The 21981-nt window shown below is 40.8% G+C and overlaps 1 protein-coding gene across 7 annotated transcripts in view; it reads right to left on the bottom strand.

Moving 5' to 3' along the window:
• Positions 1-21981, bottom strand: part of epc1b (enhancer of polycomb homolog 1 (Drosophila) b) — a 63206-nt gene that overhangs the window by 37453 nt on the left and 3772 nt on the right. For 3 of the 7 annotated variants that reach the window (XM_061796311.1, XM_061796314.1, XM_061796315.1), the window contains one exon: positions 21486-21586. The exons of 1 other annotated variant lie outside the window; for it this stretch is intronic. In XM_061796311.1, the coding sequence (XP_061652295.1) occupies positions 21486-21586 (101 nt within the window). Of the gene's footprint in view, positions 1-772; positions 866-3022; positions 3162-19108; positions 20005-21485; positions 21587-21981 lie in introns of those variants that run through there. 3 more of the 7 variants (XM_061796313.1, XM_061796312.1, XM_061796316.1) reach the window with 3 other exon arrangements.

The following is a 21981-nucleotide window of genomic DNA, read 5'->3' as shown; positions in this document are numbered from 1 at the left end:
AAACATCAATGACTTCTCTGGGGCATTCAAGGATTGGCCACTGAAATAAGTTTAGGTCAAATCAACATTATAACATGAGAAATAATGGGTGCTAACTTACTGTAATTAAATTACTTTATTGCAATTATTTTCATAAATACTGTTAATGACATGCTTACTCTAACTTTCTCACTGTCCCAGCTATATGGACGGTTGACTTTTCTCCTGAGTTTGTGTGAGTTGTACAGTAGTTGGTTTAGATTGAATAGCTGAGCTTCCTGCTGCCAACACTTTACCAGTTGCAGGACAAGCTGAATAAACTTGAGTCAACTTGTAAAGTCTGTGGACCTCTCAATGGTGCCCTCCAGAATGGCATCCAGAAACATTTTGGAGAGATCATGAAGGAGCCTGAGCTGATTGCTGCAGCGATACGCCTTCCAAAATTCAGGATGTCCTGGACCACTGAAGATAGCATCTTAAAAGCTGGTAATGTTACTGTCATTTAGGGTTATATTGTGTTAATGACAAACTCCAGGCTGGCAAAACTGGAACTCACCAAGAATATTTAATATAAAAAAAAAATCAAACGCTTGGCAAACAATGTTGAAGAAGAATAATGTGAAAACCTTTTAAAAACAATTTATCGTCACAGGCCTTGACGACATCAAAAATCACCTGGAATCTGATTCAGAATTGATGATGATGCCCACAAAAGCAGCAGCCAGTCTGATAAGATGACTTCTTTGCATCAATGAGGTCAGGAAAAACAGAAAATGGAGAGCTGGAAAGGTACCTTTCATGTCTGTCCACTGGAGGTATGTATCTCTTGCATTCTTTTCCTCAAATCAAGAAACTGTAGCTGAAAGTCAACAAGTCTTCCAGCGTCTGCAACGTATGAGAGGCTTTTTAGCCATGCAGGACTCCTGTTCACTGCTAAAAGATCCAAGCTTCATTGCGAGAACCTTGAGAGCCAACTACTGTTGAAACTTAATACTAGTCACTTCACTGACTGATTCTTTTGAAGAATACATGCCAGAACACGTGTTCGCCAACATTTGTACAAGGCACACAGTTTATGGACACGTACAAGGGATATAAAAAGTCTTCACACAACAGTTTCAATGACAGGTTTTTGTGATATAAAATATCGTGACCAAGAAATATAAAATTAAAAACTTTCGAACATTAATGTGACCTATAACCTAAACAACTCAAGTGGGAAAAATGTTTTGGGTGGGGGAAGTAACAATTAACAACTGAGATAATGTGGTTGCACAAATGTGCACACCCTCTTATCAAACTTATCGTTCAAACTCTTGTCAAACTGGGGTCAGCACACACCTGCCACCATTTACAATGCCTCTGATTAACCTCAAATAGTTGAGATATTCTAGTAGGCTTTTCTTTACATGTTTTTGCCTTCTTGCAAAAGCCTGGCTTTAAATGGTGAGGGGTGTGTGCTGACTCCCATTTACTATTACTTTGAATGTGATTGGATAATTCTGAACACAGCCACATCCCCAGTTATGAGGGTCTGCCCACTTATTGCACAAATGTGCACACCCTCTTATCAAACTTATCGTTCAAACTCTTGTCAAACTGGGGTCAGCACACACCTGCCACCATTTACAATGCCTCTGATTAACCTCAAATAGTTGAGATATTCTAGTAGGCTTTTCTTTACATGTTTTTGCCTTCTTGCAAAAGCCTGGCTTTAAATGGTGAGGGGTGTGTGCTGACTCCCATTTACTATTACTTTGAATGTGATTGGATAATTCTGAACACAGCCACATCCCCAGTTATGAGGGTCTGCCCACTTATTGCACTTGTTTTTTTACTTCCACCCCTAAAGGTTTTCATTTATTGAGTTGCACATATTATAGGGGACATTTATGGTGGAAAAAAGTTTTGAAATTATTCCTTGGTCTTGTTTTTAATATAAAAAAAACCTGCCATCTGATCAAGGGTGTGTAGTGTATTCTTTACAAAACATATCCACTGTAGAGCTGCTTTGTTCGTTATTCCTTGTGAGCCTATTGTACCCTTCAAGTGTAAACAAATTGGTATAACACTGAATTTGCCTACATTTGTTTTAGAAAGATTATATTTTTCATCGTTATAACAAAAAAGTATTTTCCATTGCTTTAGTTAGTGATAATGTTGGACAATATCAAAATTTTCAAATTCATATATTATTTTATTATTTTTTGCTCTGATGAAAATAAAAATGAACAGAAGTTACTCACCATTTACGCAGCACTTAAGTAATTTTTCACTGTGTACTTTTTACTCTCATTCAAATAATATTTTGGAGGACTACTTCTAGTCATATTATGCTAAGGTAACGGTACTTTTATTAGAGTACAATTTTTGGCTACTCTACCCACCTCTGGTTACACCCCAAGGAAATTGCCGAGACGTACCTAACATTTGCCATGTTGTCTGCATGTTTACAATCACGCCGCACATTTCACCGCCGGCCCTGGTGTCGACGGCGGATTTGAGATAAAGTATGTAACTTCGCATTCAATGTTTACAACTCCTGGTGCAACGCTACTTTGCTATCGCTGTGACCACAAAAGTATCTTAACAACTGAAAAGCTATTTGATGTTGAAATAGTGACACTATGGAGGAATGTAATTAAGCTAGTTGTGTCGTTAGTATCCGCCACTGCTGCGTTTGGTTGGAAACATAACGTTAACTGCGACGCACAGCGCGAGACCTCTCACGCTTGTTTTACGAGATGAAAACCATAAGGCCTCAAACAGCTGATTCCTAGCCTTGCAATATCTGGTCCGCCGCCATACAACCGACTTCTCTATTCCTGGCGGATTTTGTATCAATAACAGAGTCTTCTACCGATACAGTCACATCTCTCGCCTTTACGAATGGATATTCGGTCGCATCAGTTTATCGTTCCCAACCCTAATTGAAACCTTGACTTTTCAAAAACGCGGTGAACCTTCAACACGGTAATCGCTCAACATGGTAATCGACCCATATCTAAACACGACCTTGCCTCGAAGGTCAAAGGTTACTTACCGGGGCGGCGTCCGCGGTTTTCGGCGTATGGAGGCGGAAACGGCGCCACAGAGGGAAGCGAGCCGGCATTCAGGTGAAACTCCGCATGAGAGGACACAGATTGGCGTTCCCGTCGATCCACCTCGCGAATGTACGCTCCCTACCCAACAAAATGGACGAGCTTAATCTTCTGTTAAATACCAGTAAAGACTTCAGACGTTCCGCCGCCATGTGCTTTACGGAGATCTGGCTTTGCGACGCTGTACCCGATGGCGCAGTCATGCTTCCCGGCCGGCTTCGATATTCATCGAGCAGACCGCGACATGGAATAATCGGGGAAAACAAAGGGCGGAGGGGATATGCTTCTATATCAATGAAAAATGGTGTACGGACGTCACGGAGCTCAGCACACACTGCAGCCCGCATTTGGAGTCGCTGTTTTTGAACTGTAACTCTCGCCGAACAAGTCAACGAAATTGGAAAAAAACACCCAGACTCACCCCTCATTATTCTCGGGGACTTTAACAAAGCTAAATTCAACCACAAAATCCCTAAATACAAGCAGCACATCGAGTGTCCTACCAGGGAAAATAACATTTTAGACCACTGCTACACTACGCTAAAAACCGCATAACGTGCTATACCTCGTACAGCCCTGGGCTCGTCTGATCACTGCTTAATTCACTTAATACCGACGTACAGACAAGACCTTAAATGCGCGAAGCCTACAGTGAAAACAGTGAAAAAGTGGACCAATGAAGCAAAGATGGAACTTCAAAGCTGCACAGACTTGAGTGTCTTTGAAAATTCAGCTGGCATGCTGGATGAATATACGGACATACGGACCAACAAAATAATTTCGCACATTCAACAACAACAAGCCGTGGTTCACTGCTAAACTTAAGCAGCTTCGCCAAGCTAAGGAGGACGCATATCAGAGCGGTGACAGGGCCCTGTATAATCGAGCTAGAAACCAGCTGACTAAAGAAATTAACATTGTAAAGAGGAACTATGCAGAAAAGTTTGAAAAACAGTTTAGCGCTAACAACTCTAAATCAGTCTGGCATGTATTCCAATCGCTGACTAATTACAAGCGACGATCCCCCCAAGCTGAGAACAATAGCACACTAGCCAACGACTTGAATACCTTCAACTGCAGATTTGAAAAGGACACTTTCAAAACTTACAGGTCTGCGGATGATGCAGTCAACATGGGACTGCACTTCATCCTAGAACACCTCGACAGTGCAGGGAGCTGCGCAAGGATCCTGTTCGTGGACTTCAGCTCAGCGTTCAACACCATCATCCCTGAACTCCTTTCATCCAAGCTTCTCCAGCTCAGCGTCTCACCTGCCATCTGCCAGTGGATTTACAGCTTTCTGACGGGCAGGACACAGCAGGTCAGGCTGGGGGAGGCTACCTCATCCACACGCAGCATCAGCACTGGGGCACCCCAAGGTTGTCTCTTCTCTCCGCTGCTCTTCTCTCTCTACACGAACGACTGCACCTCAGCGCACCCGACTGTCAAACTCCTGAAGTTTGCAGATGACACCACTGTCATCGGCCTCATCAAGGACGGTGACGAGGCTGCATATCGACAGCGGAGCGGCCGACACAACCTGGAGCTGAACACGCTCAAGACTGTAGAGATGATCGTGGACTTCAGGAGGCATCCTTCGCTACATCTGCCCCTCAGGTTGTCCAGCTGCCTTGTGTCAACCGTTGAGACCTTCAAGTTCCTGGGAATAACAGTCTCTCAGGACCTGAAGTGGGCGACCAACATCAACTCCGTCCTCAAAAAGGCCCAGCAGAGGATGTACTTTCTGCGGCTTCTGAGAAAGCACGGCCTGCCACCGGAACTGCTGAGGCAGTTCTACATAGCGGTCATCGAATCAGTCCTGTGTTCTTTTATCACAGTCTGGTTTGGTGCTGCTAAAAAAAGGACAAACTCCGACTGCAACGGACAATCAAAACTGCTGAAAGGATTGTCGGTACCCCCCTACCCACCCTTGAGGACTTGCACGCTGCCAGAAGACAAGATCGTGCAAAATCCTCTCTGACCCTCTGCATCCCGGTTACCAGCTCCTTCCCTCAGGTAGGCGCTACCGATCAATGCAAACTAGAACTAGCAGACATTCCAACAGTTTCTTCCCTCTTGCGATCAACTTCTCAAAACACCTAACCTACAATTCCATTACAACATGCTGGCAGTTCGTTGTCACATTTCTGTGGGGCCATTTATACATTACTCGTGCACTCACTGTAGTTGTCTCGCCACGCTGCACTATTTGCATATCTGTTGTTGACCAATACTGGCCACTCATGCCAGAGTAGCATCTGCTCCATTTGCACACTGACTGAGGAGTATCTGCAATATTTGCACAACCAACATTGTCCCAGATTATCGCACTACTCGTCACTTTAAACCGCATACACTCCCTGATGTACCGGCATTACCAGATAACTAGCAACCCTTTACTGCTCAGTGACTGTTTTTTTTGGTCAATGTCTTTACGTCTCAAAAGTGTTCTCTGTCAATTGACTGTCTGTTGTCGTACTAGAGCGGCTCCAACTACCGGAGACAAATTCCTTGTGATTTTTTTGGACATACTTGGCAAATAAGGATGATTCTGAAAATGGATGGATGGACTTCTTTCACTGTTACTGCAAGTGTGTATCTCATTGCATGCACCATACTGCCCCTCAGAGGTCAAGATATGCACAGCAGGAACAGCGAATAAAACTATACCCCAGATGCAATGCCGCACATGGAGAAACCAAATGCTTTTCCCACCATACACTGACAATAAAAAATTTAACTGAATTGAACTTGAATTTTTATTTTTCACTTTAAAAGTATAATTTGTATTTATTAATTGTTGGTTAATTTTCATGGTTATCTATTCAAATGTAGAATACGCTTATGTTTAAATTAAGCAGTGGTTATGTTGCAAAATATATATTTTGTTATTATTGGTTTTATTGAAGTTATTTTTCAGGATTTTCTAATATAATTTTCAAAATTTTATTCACAGAAATGCAAACACCAAAGACATGAAAAAGGTGACACACAAAAAACACAACTGTAGGGGGGTCTGGGGGGGATCCCCCTGGCCCCAGCAGTGTTTTTTTTATTTTATTTAAAAAAAAAAATTAATCAATCTGAAAGACTGAAGAGTACAATAAGGCAAAATAAGCATTTTCTTCACACAGAAAAACATTTATTTACACCGATCAAGTACATGATGTACAAATTTAAGATTCAAATTAATTTTGCCTCATTTCTTCGATTTTTTGTTTTGGCCTCCGCCTTGAGCCAGGTCCATCTCCACCTGCACCTGATGCCTGCTTCTAGCACCTGATGCCTGCTTCAAGCACATGCCACATGAATAGCATCCTCCGCTTTAAGCACTCTTATTCTGGAACATACCGTATTTTCACGACCATAAGGCGCACGTAAAAGTCTTCAATTTTCTCCAAAATCGACAGGGGCGCCTTATGTGTGCACCGAGTTCCAACATCTATAAATAATGTTGTGTGATGAGAGCTGCGCTTGACTTTTTTTTTTTTTTTTTTTTACTTTTTTTGACCGCTTGACTGACTGGGAGCATTTCCTGCCGACACGCTGCTTTTACAGAGGAAAAGCAGACGTGGCTGAGGACAGCATGCGGACGTAAAGACCTAGAAGAGACACGCTTACGAAGCACAGTTTAAACTGCAAGCTATCAGTTAGGCGGAGGAACATGGGAATTGAGCAGCCGCGAGAGAATTCAAGATCAACGAATCCATGGTTCGCAAGTGGAGGAAGCAGGAAAACGAGCTTCGCCATCTCAAGACGACGAAGCTGAGTTTCCGCGGAAAAAAAAGAAAAACAAAAAGTGGAAACAAGGCAAGGTGGCCCGAGTTGGAAGACCAACTGGAGCAATGGATTAATGAGCAAAGAACAGTCGGGAGAAGCGTCTCAAGTCACCATTCAACTGAGTGCAATAACTCTGCCACGTGCAGCAAGTGAAGAAGCTTTCCATCATTCCGGGAGGCTTGACGAACCGCTGGACATCCGTGTAAACAGGGCGTTCAAAGTGAAGTGAGTGGCATGGGAGCCATGGATGACAGATGGCAAACACAGCTTTACTAAGACTAGGAGGCAGCGCCGGGCGAGTTTTGCCAGAATTTGTGAACGGATTGTGGTTTGGCTAACGTGTCTGCTTGCACTGTTGTTTGAGCTTTCGTATAAGCCGGCATCTTTTCTGAGGAGCCGCACGGCAACGAGACAGACTAAGACGAGTACGAGAGGGAACCTGGCATGTTTGGATACAGAAGATGAGGACTTTGATGGATTAGTGGATGAGGATTGATAAAAAAATAACATGAGTACATTGTTAAATACTTCAATAAAGTACAACTGAACTCAGTTTTGCTCCCGCTGCCTTTTTAAAAACATTGTTTTGCTACCATATGTTTTAAGCTAGCGTATGTTTTATCATGCCTGCGCCCAATAATACGGTGCGCCTTATGTATGTGTTAAATACAGAAATAGACCCCGTAACTGAGACTGCGCCTTTTAATACGGTGCGCCTTATGGTCTTAAAAAATTAAGAGTAAAAAGTACACAGTGAAATAATTACAAGTACTGAGTAAATAGTAAGTGATGATCTGATTTTTTTTTTTACCACAGCATGAATGTCAGTAAAATAAAATGTGAATGTGCAAATTCTGATATTACTGTTTGTGTGTGTGAATGCACAGCCAAAACTACATCTGCAATTTACTGGGAGGTGTTTTCTCAAGTTATAAGTGGGCTGAAATATCCACTTTTGAGCAGACAGTGCCAGACAAATACTACAATACTGTTGTTTTTGTTCATCTAAATGTAAACGAGTAGCACGTCGTTGTCTTCATAGTAACGACGACCTTCCAAACATGGTCACCATGTAGGCACGTCGATCAGCCAGGTTGGTTTATCTAGTGTTAATACCAACGCCCGGGAAGGCCAATAGAAGACTGTCGTTTGATTGGTGAACAAGACTTAAACGTCACTAGTGCTTAAATTGGATTGGAGCAAACGACGCCCAATGCGGAAGTCAAAGCTGTCGTCTCACGCACGAAATAGTTGATAAATAATAATTGATAAAAGTAGCGTGCGACATTTAGATCATTGTAACGGAGTAAAAGTACCGTTACTTCTTAACAGAAGAAGTGGCAGAAGTGTTTTTTTCTGGTCTCGTCAACTCCTGTGACCTATCCAAAGCAGGTCCCGAGCGCACAGGCGGCACCTCAGAACAATGCGCTCGCATATTAGTCTGCTGTGGAATAATATTCAGAATTACATCTGTGTGCGGATGGTGGATGTGTGGAATGGATCTAGTGGTCAGCATTCAAGGAGTACGAAACAGCCTATGACGACAGCAACGGTGGACCCAACCACCCCCGCGCCCCTGGAAAAAGTCACCGGATCTATACAATTCACGTAAATGGCATATTTTGAGTTCAAAACGGCAGATTTGCATGTATATATTCAATTGTAGTATATTCCTATGTTTACGGTTACTTTAGGCATGGATAGGACGGGTCTAGGCCAAAACTCAAGGCAGGCAATATCGGATCAGAAGTGAAAGGTTCGATCAGGACATCCCTTTTTTAAATATTTAATATAATAATTCCTTTAAACTAAGAGCCCCGTCCTGTTGGCTGAAGTATGTGATAACGTTACATAATTAATTTTCAGACACATTTGGAGTGTTTGGTGTGTGGCTGTGGCTTATATTTTCTCTCTAGACAATTTGCTGTTCACAATTGGTGACTCTCGGCTGTAACACCGTTCAAGTCACACTTCAATTAAAAGTGTATTGCAGCACCCAGAAGCACCTGGTTAGATTTAATGATAGCTTAGCGGTTTAGCATGGCTTAGCGGGTCTTCTCCTGTTAAATACTACTCGTCCTACTTTTATGATACTGACTGGTAGCTTATTCGCCATAATAGAGGCGATCATTAGTGACTTTAGAGAAGTGGTTGTGCACTGTGATTACCCACACTAGCAGCCAGTCGCAGCGCTATTCAATGACGAAGATTCGATTACATCATCAACAAACACAATCGCAATTCCTTGCTCGAATCCAAATCTTGTGTCAGTCAATCAGAAGCCACGGTACCTATAGGTCAAGCGCATGATAGCCGCTCGCGAGCAAACTCTAGTGCACAACAGGGACATTTTTGGGCGAGATGTTTGTGTACACAATGCATACAAATGAGCATTTTCTTTTAACCTCATCTTTTATGTACCGATACTGCAGTTAGACATGGACTGTCGTGTCGCTACCGATTAAGCCAGTGGGAGGGTTTAAATGTATAATTAGACAAAACTGGGTATTGTTAAATTGCAACAAGTAAAAATTTATACTTTCCAATTAGCCATTTTAGACTCAGTGATAATATTCTGATTTTTAAAATACAGTGGTAACTTGACTTCCAGGTGCCCCAATTTAGGAGTTTTTAAAATTGCGAGCAATCGCTTGGCAGATTTTGAGTTACAAGCGAGCTTCAACAGAAATTTTTGGCAAAGTGAAAATAGAAAATGGACCAATTAAGGTACTGCAATGCCCTCACATAAGGGTAATGAGAGTCACAGTGGCTGATGCGAACGAGACAAACAGTCAAACACACAAAATACAAAATGAGAACACTCAAGGGGCTGCTCTTAATAATTTATTAATATTTTTAGAATAGATTTTTCCACCAATCAATCCATCGTTCAGCAAATCTGATAAGAATTGATTTAGCATTATTAATGTGCATCTTCTTTTCCTTTCGGCTTGTCCCTTTAAGGCAGACATTCCCAAACTCCGGCCCGTGTTCATATTTCCACTGGCCCGAAGCCTCTGTCATAAAACCAATAATATGTGGCCCGGCAGTACAAAATACACGCGCAATTTTATATTCCACCACAGGATGGCAGTAAACTTGTGGCTGAACTCTCGTTTTGCGCATGATCTGTTTTTTGCCCATTTCTAAAATGGCAACTGGAAGTAAGAAAAGGAAAGTTGATAGCGAGGGCCGACGTTTCCAGGACAAATGGAAGTCAGAATATTTTTCCACTGAGTTTAGAAACAACTGCGTCTGCCTAATTTGCCAAGAGACTGTGGCAGTGTTCAAGGAGTTCAATATAAAGAGGCACTACCAGACGGAACATGCTAATTACGACAAGCTAAGTGGGAACGAACGCAGTGAAAAATTGAAGCAACTGAAAGCTGGTTTAACGGCACAGCAACACTTTTTCACAAGAGCCAGTGAGTCGAATGAAAATGCAACAAAGGCAAGCTATGAGGTGGCAACGCTGATTGCCAAGCACTGCAAACCTTTTACTGAGGGTGAATTTATTAAAGACTGTGGTATGAAAATGGTGGAGATCATTTGTCCTGAGAAAAAGCAACAGTTCGCCAATGTTTTCCTGGCTCGTAGCACTGTGTCACGAAGGATCGAAGAAGTTTCTTCTGATATTAAGAGACAGTTGGACGCAAAAGGAGTGGAGTTTGAATTTTTTTCGTTAGCCTGTGACGAAAGCACGGATGCATCCGACAGCGCTCAGTTACTGATTTTTTTTAGAGGACTGGACAGTGAAATGAACGTGCGTGAAGAGCTACTTGACCTCCAGAACCTTAAGGACCAAACAAGAGGGAAAGATTTATTTGTTTCTGTTTGTTCCGCCGTAGATGACATAAAATTAAAGTGGAATAAAATCACGGGGATTATTACGGATGGCGCACCTGCCATGGTTGGCGAGCACAGTGGATTATCAACCCTAGCGTGTAACAAAGTAAGCTAAGAAGGAGGTAAAGCTATAAAACTCCATTGTATTATTCACCAACAAGTTCTATGTGCCAAACATCTGAAATATGATCACGTTATGAAACCGGTGATAAAGGCTATTAATTATATTCGCTCCAAAGCCCTGTGCCACCGCCAGTTTCAACAATTTCTACTGGATATCCACGCTGAATACGGAGATGTTGTGTATCACACTGATGTAAGATGGCTCAGTCGAGGGTCTGCACTGCAAGCGTTTCTACTCACTCAAAGAGGAACTTGGACAATTATTGGCAAAAAAGGGACAACCGATGCCAGAACTAACCGATCCTGTTTGGCTGTCTGATTTTGGATTTTTACTTGACATAACCCGACATCTTAACAACCTGAACACGAGCCTTCAGGAGCAAAATGCATTGATAAGCCAACTGTATTCACATATTAAAGCCTTTCGGACCAAGCTGCTACTTTTCAAACCCACCTGTCACAAACGCAGCCCAATACCACACATTTCCAATCTCTGCAAGAAATAATGACCCGTTTTCCAGCGCACAATATCAGTGCACAAATGAGGAGGTATGCCGCAAACATCTCATCTCTGACTGGGGAGTTTCAACAGCGTTTCAGGGATTTTGCAACTATTTAAACGCTTTTTTCTTCTCCCGTTTCCGTGGATCTCAGTGACGTTCCAACCCACCTGCAGTTGGAGCTCATTGAGCTGCAGTGTGACACAGAGTGTCGCAGCCGGTACCAACAACTCCCTCTTGTCAACTTTTACCAGCAGCTGGATAAAGACAGGTTCCAAGAGATTCGTACATTTGCTAAGAAAATGTTAATCTTGTTTGGCTCGACATACTTATGTGAGAAGACATTCTCAGTCATGAACATGAATAAGAACTGCGTGAGGACAAGACTAAGTGACTCCCACCTACATGACATCTTGCGCATTAAAACCACCGCTTTTGAGCCAGACCTGCCCCATTTACTGCAGTCGAGATCTCAGTATCACCCTTCACATTAATCCAAACATGTTGTTTGTTGATTCTGATGAATAAAGTTTGAGTTTGAGTCAAATTTCATAAAAATACTTTATTTTGCATTTCATTAATTTTTATTTTAACCTTCATTTATCCAGGTCAGGCAGTTATAAGATCTACCTAGCAGTAGACAGCATAGTAAAACAAAGTAAAATAACAATACAAAAAAAGCATTCCCCTTGTCGGTAGCATGTAAAATTAATGCTGGCCCGCATGACAATTTTTTTACGGCTGAGCCAAAAAGTTTGGGCACCCCTGCTTTAAGGGGTCGCCACAGCGCGTCATCCTTTTCCATGTAAGCCTATCTCCTGCATCCTCCTCTCGAAACACCAACTGCCCTCATGTCTTCCCTCACGACATCCATCAACCTTCTCTTTGGTCTTCCTCTAGCTCTCTTGCCTGGCAGCTCCATCCTCATCATCCTTCTACAAATATACTCACTATTTCTCCTCTGGACGTGTCCAAACCATCGAAGTCTGCTCTCTCTAACTTTGTCTCCAAAACATCGAACCTCGGCTATCCCTCTGATGAGCTCATTTCTAATTTTATCCAACCTGGTCACTCCGAGCGCGAACCTCAACATCTTCATTTCCGCCACCTCCAGCTCTGCTTCCTGTTGTCTCTTCAGTGCCACTGTCTCTAATCCGTACATCATGGCTGGCCTCACCACTGTTTTATAAACTTTGCCCTTCATCCTAGCAGAGCCTCTCCTGTCACAAAACACACCTGACACCTTCCTCCACCCGTTTCAACCTGCTTGGACCAGTTTCTTCACTTCCTGACCACACACACCATTGCTCTGGATGGTTGACCCCAAGTATTTAAAGTCCACCACCCTTGGTATCTCTTTTCCCTGTAGACGCACTCTTCCCCCACCACCCCACTCATTCATGCACATATATTCTGTCTTACTTCGGCTAATCTTCATTCCTCTGCTTGAAGCCGAAGTAAAACAGAATATATGTGCCTCTGAGTTGCAGGAATTATTGTGTCCACCTGGGATGGTCATCCTCACATTCCACAGTATAATATCTTTGTCTGTGTCTGGCTTTAAAAGGTGGGGCCTGGCGTGGTGAGTTACATGGGAGTCAGTCAGGGAACGACAAGTGGCTGTTGTTAGCTCCGGTTAGCAGCTAACTGCTACCTGGCTAACCGATAGCCAGTCTGTGTCCATGTGTTTAGTATGAATTTATTTTGTTACCGTTTTTGTCATAAAGCGATTGTAAGGGCACCAATGGCTGTCTCTCTCCTTGACAATACGTAATATATACGTAATTTGGAAGACTATATTAAAATTAGCAACCATTAACACCCTATGTTAGCGATTGCTGATGTGCTGTTGTGTTAAATTAGTTAATTCCGCTTTGCAGTAGACACATTGCACATTATCTTCTTTCAGTGTGAAATTATCCCAACACTGACCTTTATGCACTTTACTATTCACTCGCTGCCATCGCGCCGACATACTTCTACACGGAGAGGTGCTAAATCTGCAGTAACATAAGCCCATGTGGAAAAATTATCACTGCAACGCTTTTGAGGCAGAAATTTGCTCCCACTTTTAGTTATCGCGTTAAAAGAGTTATTCAATTTATCATTTTAGCCCTATTCTCCACACCACGCTTGTTTTTCCCTCATGCTAACCCAGTGATGTAATTTTTTATTAATAAAATGTAGTAAGTGCCAAGAAAAGGGTCACAGCCAACAACCTGCTCCATCAGCCTCAGACTGAGGCCAAACATTGCTTTTTGGGTGAGCTTTTATCACCATATTATTGTTATGTAACACTGAGCTTCAGCTGAGCGAGCACAGACAAAGTGACAGCATCAATACTCCAACCCCCAAACCGAGCGCCCACCAGTTCCCCTCCTCGCCACCTCCCGGGCGCCACGTGCCTGCCGCTGTTCTACAGACCTGCTGTGCCATCTGACACACTGAACCCCTGACACAGAACGAGCAGACAAGCTGGCGGCAAATAATAAAATAAAGCAAACAACTATAGCATAGCTGCCAAACTATAAAAGTCCACTTCCAGAACAATGTCCAAATATGTCTGAATTTCCATATTTTCAAAGTTTTGTCAAAAACATTTCTGTGCAACAATCATAATCGTTAATAAATTATGGCTTCAATATTGGTCATTTTAATGTTTTTATTACATCAACCTTGTAACTGTGGACACAGTTGCAGTCTAAATCAAAGTATCAGTATATGAGATTGACATTCCATCATCAAAATAATCTGTGTCTATGGATTAATTCACCTTTGCCAATTCTGTTTTCAACCCTGGTAACAAAACAAAAAAACCCACAAGTCTATTAAATTGGATTAATCAGATCTCAAACGTCAAAATTAAAACCCAGCACTCTATTTTGCCAACAAAAACACATTGGTGATAGATTGAATTAGATGTTTTGTATGGATAACAGTTTTGGTTTGTTCAATGTAATTGTACGCATACAAGAAGTACATGTAAGAGAAAAAATTTAATTACATCTTGCATGCCATTTAGATTACACATTTATATTTTGGATATCTACAATTAGGGTTGGGCATCGAGAATCGATTGGAATCGGGACTAACATTCTGGTTCTCCCGGAATCGTTAAATTTTTTTAATTTCAGTTCCCAGTTTCGATGCATCCAGTCCACCGACCCCAAAGAAGAACGTGGCGAAAAACAAACGAAGAAGAACACGCACGAAGACGTGCTTGTGCCTAACGGTGGCGAAAAATAGTGCGTCTTAACTATGTTAAAATAAATGACCAGTAACCTCAGTGTAACTCTTGGAAAAAGATTATATTTTGCTAAGCACGCTTTCACGATGTGTAGAACTCTGACGCGTTCCCTCCCGCTATGAGCCTCAGCCTACACCGCGCGGAACTTCAGTGAAGTCAATTGGGTTAGTGAAACAATAAAATGTGTATGCCAACATTGAGGCAGCTAACAAGTTAAATGGTGGGTTGCACTCTTGCGCTGATGGTTTTTAGCATTTATATTAGTCTTTCAACCAACGTAAAAGCTGATGACAGACAAAAATAAATAAATCTATTACTTTACCATACTAGTAGAAACAGTGGCATTACAAGCTTAACATTGAGCTAAAACTTCAAAGGTCAAACTAGCAACTCACAGTATCATAAACACTAACCTTGTGTCTCATCGGTTGGTAGGTAAAGGACTCAACGTTTTACAGAGCATTTGGTTCAATACATTACTCTGTCTTGCATCTTGCTTTACTTTTGTTTTTACCAGTGTCGTGTTAAGTTATTTTTCGTTTCAAAATGCTGCGTTTCACTGCGTACCCTTGAAAATTAAAGGCAACATGCTTAAAACAGGAAGTCAAGTTGAAACTTGCACATATAAACCATTTGACGTGATAAAACAGTGACAAATATCTATTTAAACAATGCTATATTTAACTTTTAGCTGAGACATTAATTAATGATTAAGTCAATTGGGTTAGTTCCACACACATTGCCTTTTACTTCATAGGTTTGATATTTATACATACTGGTTATAAAGATACCAAATGTTCATTTTAGTTTATGCTGCGGGCTGCGAAGAAAACGGACGCTCATAGTTTGGACACCCTTTATTTAAACCATGCAAACTTTTTTGACCCAGCCCCCGAAAAGAATCGGAATCGAGAATTGTTTGGAACCAGAATGCCGTGGACCAATGGTTAAGATCATCGCCTGCCACCGTGGGAGACCTAGGTTCAAGACCCCAACTGGACCATCTGCCAACATCCCCTGGACTCATGGCTGTGGTGTCCTTGAGCAATACACTGATACCCCGAAATGCTCCCCGGGTGCTTCAGCTGCCCCCTGCTCCAGTGTGTTCCACTAACATGTGTATGTGTTCACTGTGATGGGTACAATGCAGAGAACAAATTTCGTGTGCATGCATGCTCATGACAATAAAAAAGGTGATTGATTGTCTGAATCGGGACCGGAATCGATCAAATTCAAACGATGCCCAACGATCTCAACTTGTTGCTGAATTGATACACTTATTAATCTCATATTGGGGAAATTTGCATCTTATATTACAAATATTTTTTAACAACAATAATAATTAGACTTTACACCGATTTTAATCGGGCTGATCGGTAATCGGCCAATATTTAGCATTTTATGCTGATTGGCTTTAATGCCATAATTCGCCGATCCGATCAATGCAAACGACATTTACGCCGCGTCGCTATCGTGCACAGTATAGTAGAATCCAAACGCTTGTTTATTATTAGCCTTGTCGCACGTCTTTTGACGTAGTATTGGAAATATCAATAAAGTTGTTACAAATGTATTTACTTATTTTTTAAAATACATGTCGGCAGTGTGGAACAGACAACACATAATGCCCGGCCGGATCAGATTACAAGACAAATTTGCTCTTTCACGATTGCACTATGTCAGATTACTGCAATAAAATTTTGTATTCCGATACCACCACATCCCGTTTTTTACGATCATTGGGCTTTATTTTGTCAACTCAAATGCGACCGGATACACTCGTTACTGTGGCGACAACAACAAGAGTGAAGCATGCCAACTTTGTATTATAAGGACAAAATGGGGAAAAACGTGTGTTGGTGGTCACCGGTGCTCAGGACAGGAGAGGACGTTCGTTTAAGGCTTGCTTGAGGTATGCTCCCGTACTTTGAATACAATACGGCTCGCAAGCAGGGAACAAAACGTTATGTAGCCTAGCAAGCTAGTGGTACCACGAACGGTTGGACGTAAACATGCCGCCGTTCTGTCGAATCATGCTCTAAAGTTTCGGTGTGGGTGAAGTAATTTAATTTAAAAAAAAGTAATTTAATTACACTAAGTTAGCACCCATTATTTTTGTCATGTAATGTTGGTTTGACCTGACTGATTAGAATACACGATCTGACTAGAGCAGTGATTTCCAACCTTTATGGAGCCAAGGAACATTTTACAATTGAAAAATCTCACGGCACACCAACAAACAAAAAGTGGTTACATTAATTACTGTATGTACTTCCTGCCATCTAATAGAAGACCATTTATCATTTGTTCTGTCTGTCACTATGCCTCACTGGCATAAATAGATGAACAAAGATACATTATTTATTGTAAATATATTTTTTGGAGCAATTAAGTACGCAAGTATATATAGCAAATGAACAGGTTATTTAAATAGAAACATTCCTCCAGCTTGTGATCGGAGCGGTTATTGTTTTTTTTCAACTCGCTGATCGGCCCCAAAAATCCTGATTGTGTAAAGCCTAATAATAATATACTTTTCACCTGCCCACATTACAAAGTGACGTGTAGAGTAACATACTAATTTATTGCTGGTTCAGACGTAGAGTCATGTGTGGACATGTATTATTTTATATTTATCTCTCTAAACACGTATCAATTGGCCTGTTATTTTGTTGGCCAAAGTTAGTTACTCTCTGCGAAAACACAGTTCCAGCCAGACCTACGTGACCAAGGTATTCTTTCACCAAATCACTTATTTCAATATTTTGCAACTGCTTGTATCGATAGCTTAGCAATTATAGCAGGGCTTTTGCCTATCTACTCCTCATCCTTCCTTCATGACACTTTTGGCATGGTAAGAAGTGTAGCTTTTTTTCTACCCTGGAGGCGATAAGTGACTTACAATGTGTTGACACAGGACACAAAAGAGAACCTGCGCCTTGGCAGCCGGGGCGGGGGGGTGTAATAAAATGACATCCACCAGGCAGCTGTTCAATGCGGACGTGCCGGTAACATCCGCCGCTGGACTTTTTTTTCATTCCAATATCCGGAACAATCAGTGTTACGGTCATAACGAGTCAATGTTCTGTGATTTCTGTACCAAAATACAGATGTTCCGTAACATTTGGCAGCTCTGGAGTAGTATTAGTAGTAATAGGACCTGCACACTGACATGACATTTTTTTAGTGAGCTGCACATTTACCATACTTTAGACTCTAAAGTTTAAAGGGTGCGAAGGAAGCGTATCAAAACCACACAGTCATGTTCAAGTGTAAAATTGGATGAAAGTACAAGACTCCTGCCGGGGAGCATGCAGTTTACAACCTACAAATACTCTAAAATAATGACATAACTGACCTTGACCAGGTTCAAGTACATTAAGCACTAAAGATGCACAGAACCAGAATAAAAAAAACAACCACCAAAAAACACCACCACCGTGGATACCGGAAAATACACGTCTATTAGCCATGAACTCCAGGGTCCGAAATACTCATACTTTTTTGTTTAGCAATATTTGCTATACGAAATTATTTTTGTATATCAATTGCTGAGATTGTGAAGCAATTTTTCGACATGATGTTTCAGGCAGTCATTTGAATAAAAGTTCCAATAAGTACTAGGCATGGGTATCGTCCCTATAAAATCTGACCCAAACACACCAAACCAACGATGACTTCCCTCATACCGCTAAAATCTTAAATACATATCACCCTATATCACTTAAGTGGACGAAATACACACTGTATGATATCCCCTCATACTGCTAAAATGCGGCACAAATACATCACTATAAACTACAGTATCACATCCACAACATGGAAAAAAGTAACCTGAATACACATCACTGTAAAACCATGACTTCCCTCATACGGCTAAATGACGCAACCAAACTATTATAAATTGCTCACAGTATGATACAGTGCAGTTAAGGGACTACAAAAACAACAACAAACAATTGCAACAGTAAATTATTACTCATCTGACAGGTCCAATTCAAAAAATAAATAAAATAAACAGAAAAACAGTTTAGTTTTTGAGGTCCCAAACGTTCAGGTTAAGATCACGGACAATAAAAAACACCTAAATACACTTGGCCAGTGTGAGCATGTATGCTAAAAAAGTGCAGACGCTAGCTGCCATCCATTTTTAGTGTTGACATTCCCCTCGGGCGCCCCCTGCTGCTCTCCCCTCGCCACTACGCCAACACAAGGCCACGAGACAAAATGTCCGCCGCGCAGAAGTCACATGATCCCTTTGTATTCGGAAACCGGATTGACACTCAAATCTGCGGCTAAAAGCCGAAAAATGTTTCCAAAATCGACACGGCGCGTCCCCAAGTTGCCCAAAACGTAACTCAAGCGCGGAATGGTAGCAGTTTAGGGTGAAAATTCGTCGTGTTTCTGTCGGGGGGAAGGGCGGCCATTTTGTGACGGCTTGCGCAGGAACATAAAAGAATGCGACCGTGATGGTAGAAAAACGAGTAAAAACCAATTTTCACAATGATACGGTGGAATAAAAGAAAGCCTACCGATTCCTCCTCCTTCTCCATGCCCGTCGGCATCTGCGGCACGGCCCGGTTGATGGACGCATACTCGTGCAGGTCGGGTAAATCCTCACAACGGAAGACGGGCAGCGGCTTTGTGGCGTCCAGCGCCCGCGCCCGAAACGACAATTTACTCATTTTTCCTCCTTTTTAGGTGCCCCCTCTCACAAATAATGTCTATCCGAGCTCCTAATAATCACCGCGGTGACGAGTGAAGCTTTCATGGATGATTCTGGGGCGGCTAACTCTGACGTTGTATTTTTTTTTTTTTTTTTTTTTTTTTTTTTTTTTGTAAGCTTGTCAAGCGCTAAGGTAGGGCGTCGCCAGCCCGGAGTGATGCCGCAGCGGTGTGGGGTGGTGGGGGGAGGGGGCCCGGATGTCGCTCGCTGTGTCTCGGCCTGCTTTTCCCCGGCGCTCCGCTTCCCCTCCTCGTAGGCGGCTCAGTGCGCCATAGGCAACATGGCGGACATTTAAAAGTGTTTTTGGCGTGTTTTGCTCGGCTTGGTCTAGCCCCCCCCACTTACACCCCAACCCCCACCAAACCCGCCCAGCGACCATTCATTCCCACGCGACTCCGAGCGCGTTTCTGTCACGGGAAGTAAGCGCGTGGAAGCGGACCAATGTGGATTTGTTGTGTCAGTGTGGAAGAAGTTTTTTTTAAAATATATATATATATATATATATACGTGAATTAAATAAAACAATAATTAACATTACCTGACATGAACGACATTTGTAGAAAGAAAAACACAGATGACGTCAACCAATATAAATGAAACGTTACCTGATGACAAAAACAAATTTATGTAGTCACATCACAATTTTAAAAAATATATAATAATTTTAAAAAAGAAGCCACCCGCGACCCTAGTGAGGAGAAGCGGCTCAGAAAATGGATGGATGGATGGAAAAAGAAGCCAATACAAATGAATGAATAAATTTTTTTTATATTTTTTAAATAATATTTTGTAAAATAAGTAAATTTGAAAGCTTTTAATTATATATGTAACATCATTCAATTTCAAAAAAATAATTGATTATATGACCAACATTTAAAAAAATAAACTGATAAATGTAAGCATTAACTGATTATGTCACAATAGAATACCCTAATAACACCTAATTACATAATATATTACAACATTTAAAAAATTATAATCAAAACAAATGACTACCAATAGTGAAAGAAATAACATTTCAAGTTTCATTCATAACGTAAGTACTTTTTTTTTTTTTTAAACGGTCTTTCCTCACATACTGTATGGATAATATTTTTCTATATAAATGTATATAGACAAATGTTACATAATGAGTAAAAAGCTGAAAATACTGAAAATTTACAAAACAATGTAATGTGAAAATGTGCTTTTCAATCATTTTGAAAGTTCATTAATTCATATATTTTGTAACTGGGAGCTTTTTAATTGTAATATAACTATGTCTGTATTTGCATTTGTGAAAATGTAACACTTATTTGCATTTTTATTAATTTCATCAGCAATATTATGAAGATTGTCATTCTTAATGCAAAATATAAATCCTCATGGAAACATTACCTGACATGACTGACATTAAAAAAAATAAATAAATAAAAAACCAAGAACACTTGCAAACTGATACAAATCTAAACATTAACTGATCACAAATACAGACATGGCCTTATATTGTATTTAAATAATACACCAATTTTAATCCCGTATATATTCTATATAATTATTACACTGATTGGGGTAAATACATAAAATAAGTAAATAAATAAAAGTACCGGTAAATTTGAAGCATTTTCATTTTAAAGCTATTTGAAGGACGGCTGGATTTCCCGTGGGGATAAATAAAATATCTAAGAACTGTAACATGAACTTTCATTTATATTTAATAACCAAGCAATCCTGGTGTTTTCCGTTTCTACTGAAACGCTGCCAGTAATAACAAATTCCTTTATTAGCTCTACTAACAATAATCAACTAAATAAACATGATCCTGTTAAGTCATATTTTAATAATAATCGAAAAGATTATAGTTGAAGATCATTCATGAGTCTTACATCATACTTAGAGACAGATGTCTAAAACAGGTAATAAAATGTTCTCCTATGTGACGTTAACTTATTTAATCAACTAAATAATTCAAAAATTCAAAACCAGATGAGACCCCTCACAATGTCTCCATCTAGCGGACTCAGGCGTAAAAGCACCTAACGTCAACGGGGGGGGGGGGGGAAATAATTCATTCAAGTCAACCTTTGTCAGTAGAAATAACAACAGACAGAATTACAAAAGATCTTCAAGTCGATGAAAGTTCAAGAGGACTTGAGACAGACTCAAGACAACTATATCAAAAATTGTCTTAAAAGTCAACTTACCAGCCATAGCGGAGTTTAACCAGGATGTAGCCAAGGGAATTCCACTTTTCCTTTCGTAAAATCCCATAAATCAAATAAATCCAATACGTCCATGGTGAGCACTTGAGAGAACACAAATCAATTCATGTCACGATCAAATCATCACTAAAGTTTGTTAATCTTTTAAATGGCTACCTATGACAGGGCTAGTAGCCAACACCAATGCTAGTGCAAGAAACAAAATTTGGAATTAAAAAAAAAAATTATTTCCTGAATTGAATATTACAATAAAGCAGTCTACTGTAATATTAGTACTTAATGAAGCCAAACTAGCTAGGGTAGCAAACATTTAAAAAGTGATGAATAAGACATTAGTAGGTTATGTAATAAACTGGTACGTCATGTAGCCAAATTGGCATTAGTGCATTAGCACAAATAAAAAAACAAAAGAAGACTTGTAACATATTATTATTGATAAATTGGTATTTCATGTTTGCAGCCAAGTGTGAAGCGGCGG

The sequence above is a fragment of the Phyllopteryx taeniolatus genome, chromosome 14, assembly GCF_024500385.1.
Source record: "Phyllopteryx taeniolatus isolate TA_2022b chromosome 14, UOR_Ptae_1.2, whole genome shotgun sequence".
NCBI lineage: Eukaryota > Metazoa > Chordata > Actinopteri > Syngnathiformes > Syngnathidae > Phyllopteryx > Phyllopteryx taeniolatus.
Note: the sequence above shows the minus strand (reverse complement) of the source record. Positions and strands in the feature narration are given on the sequence as shown.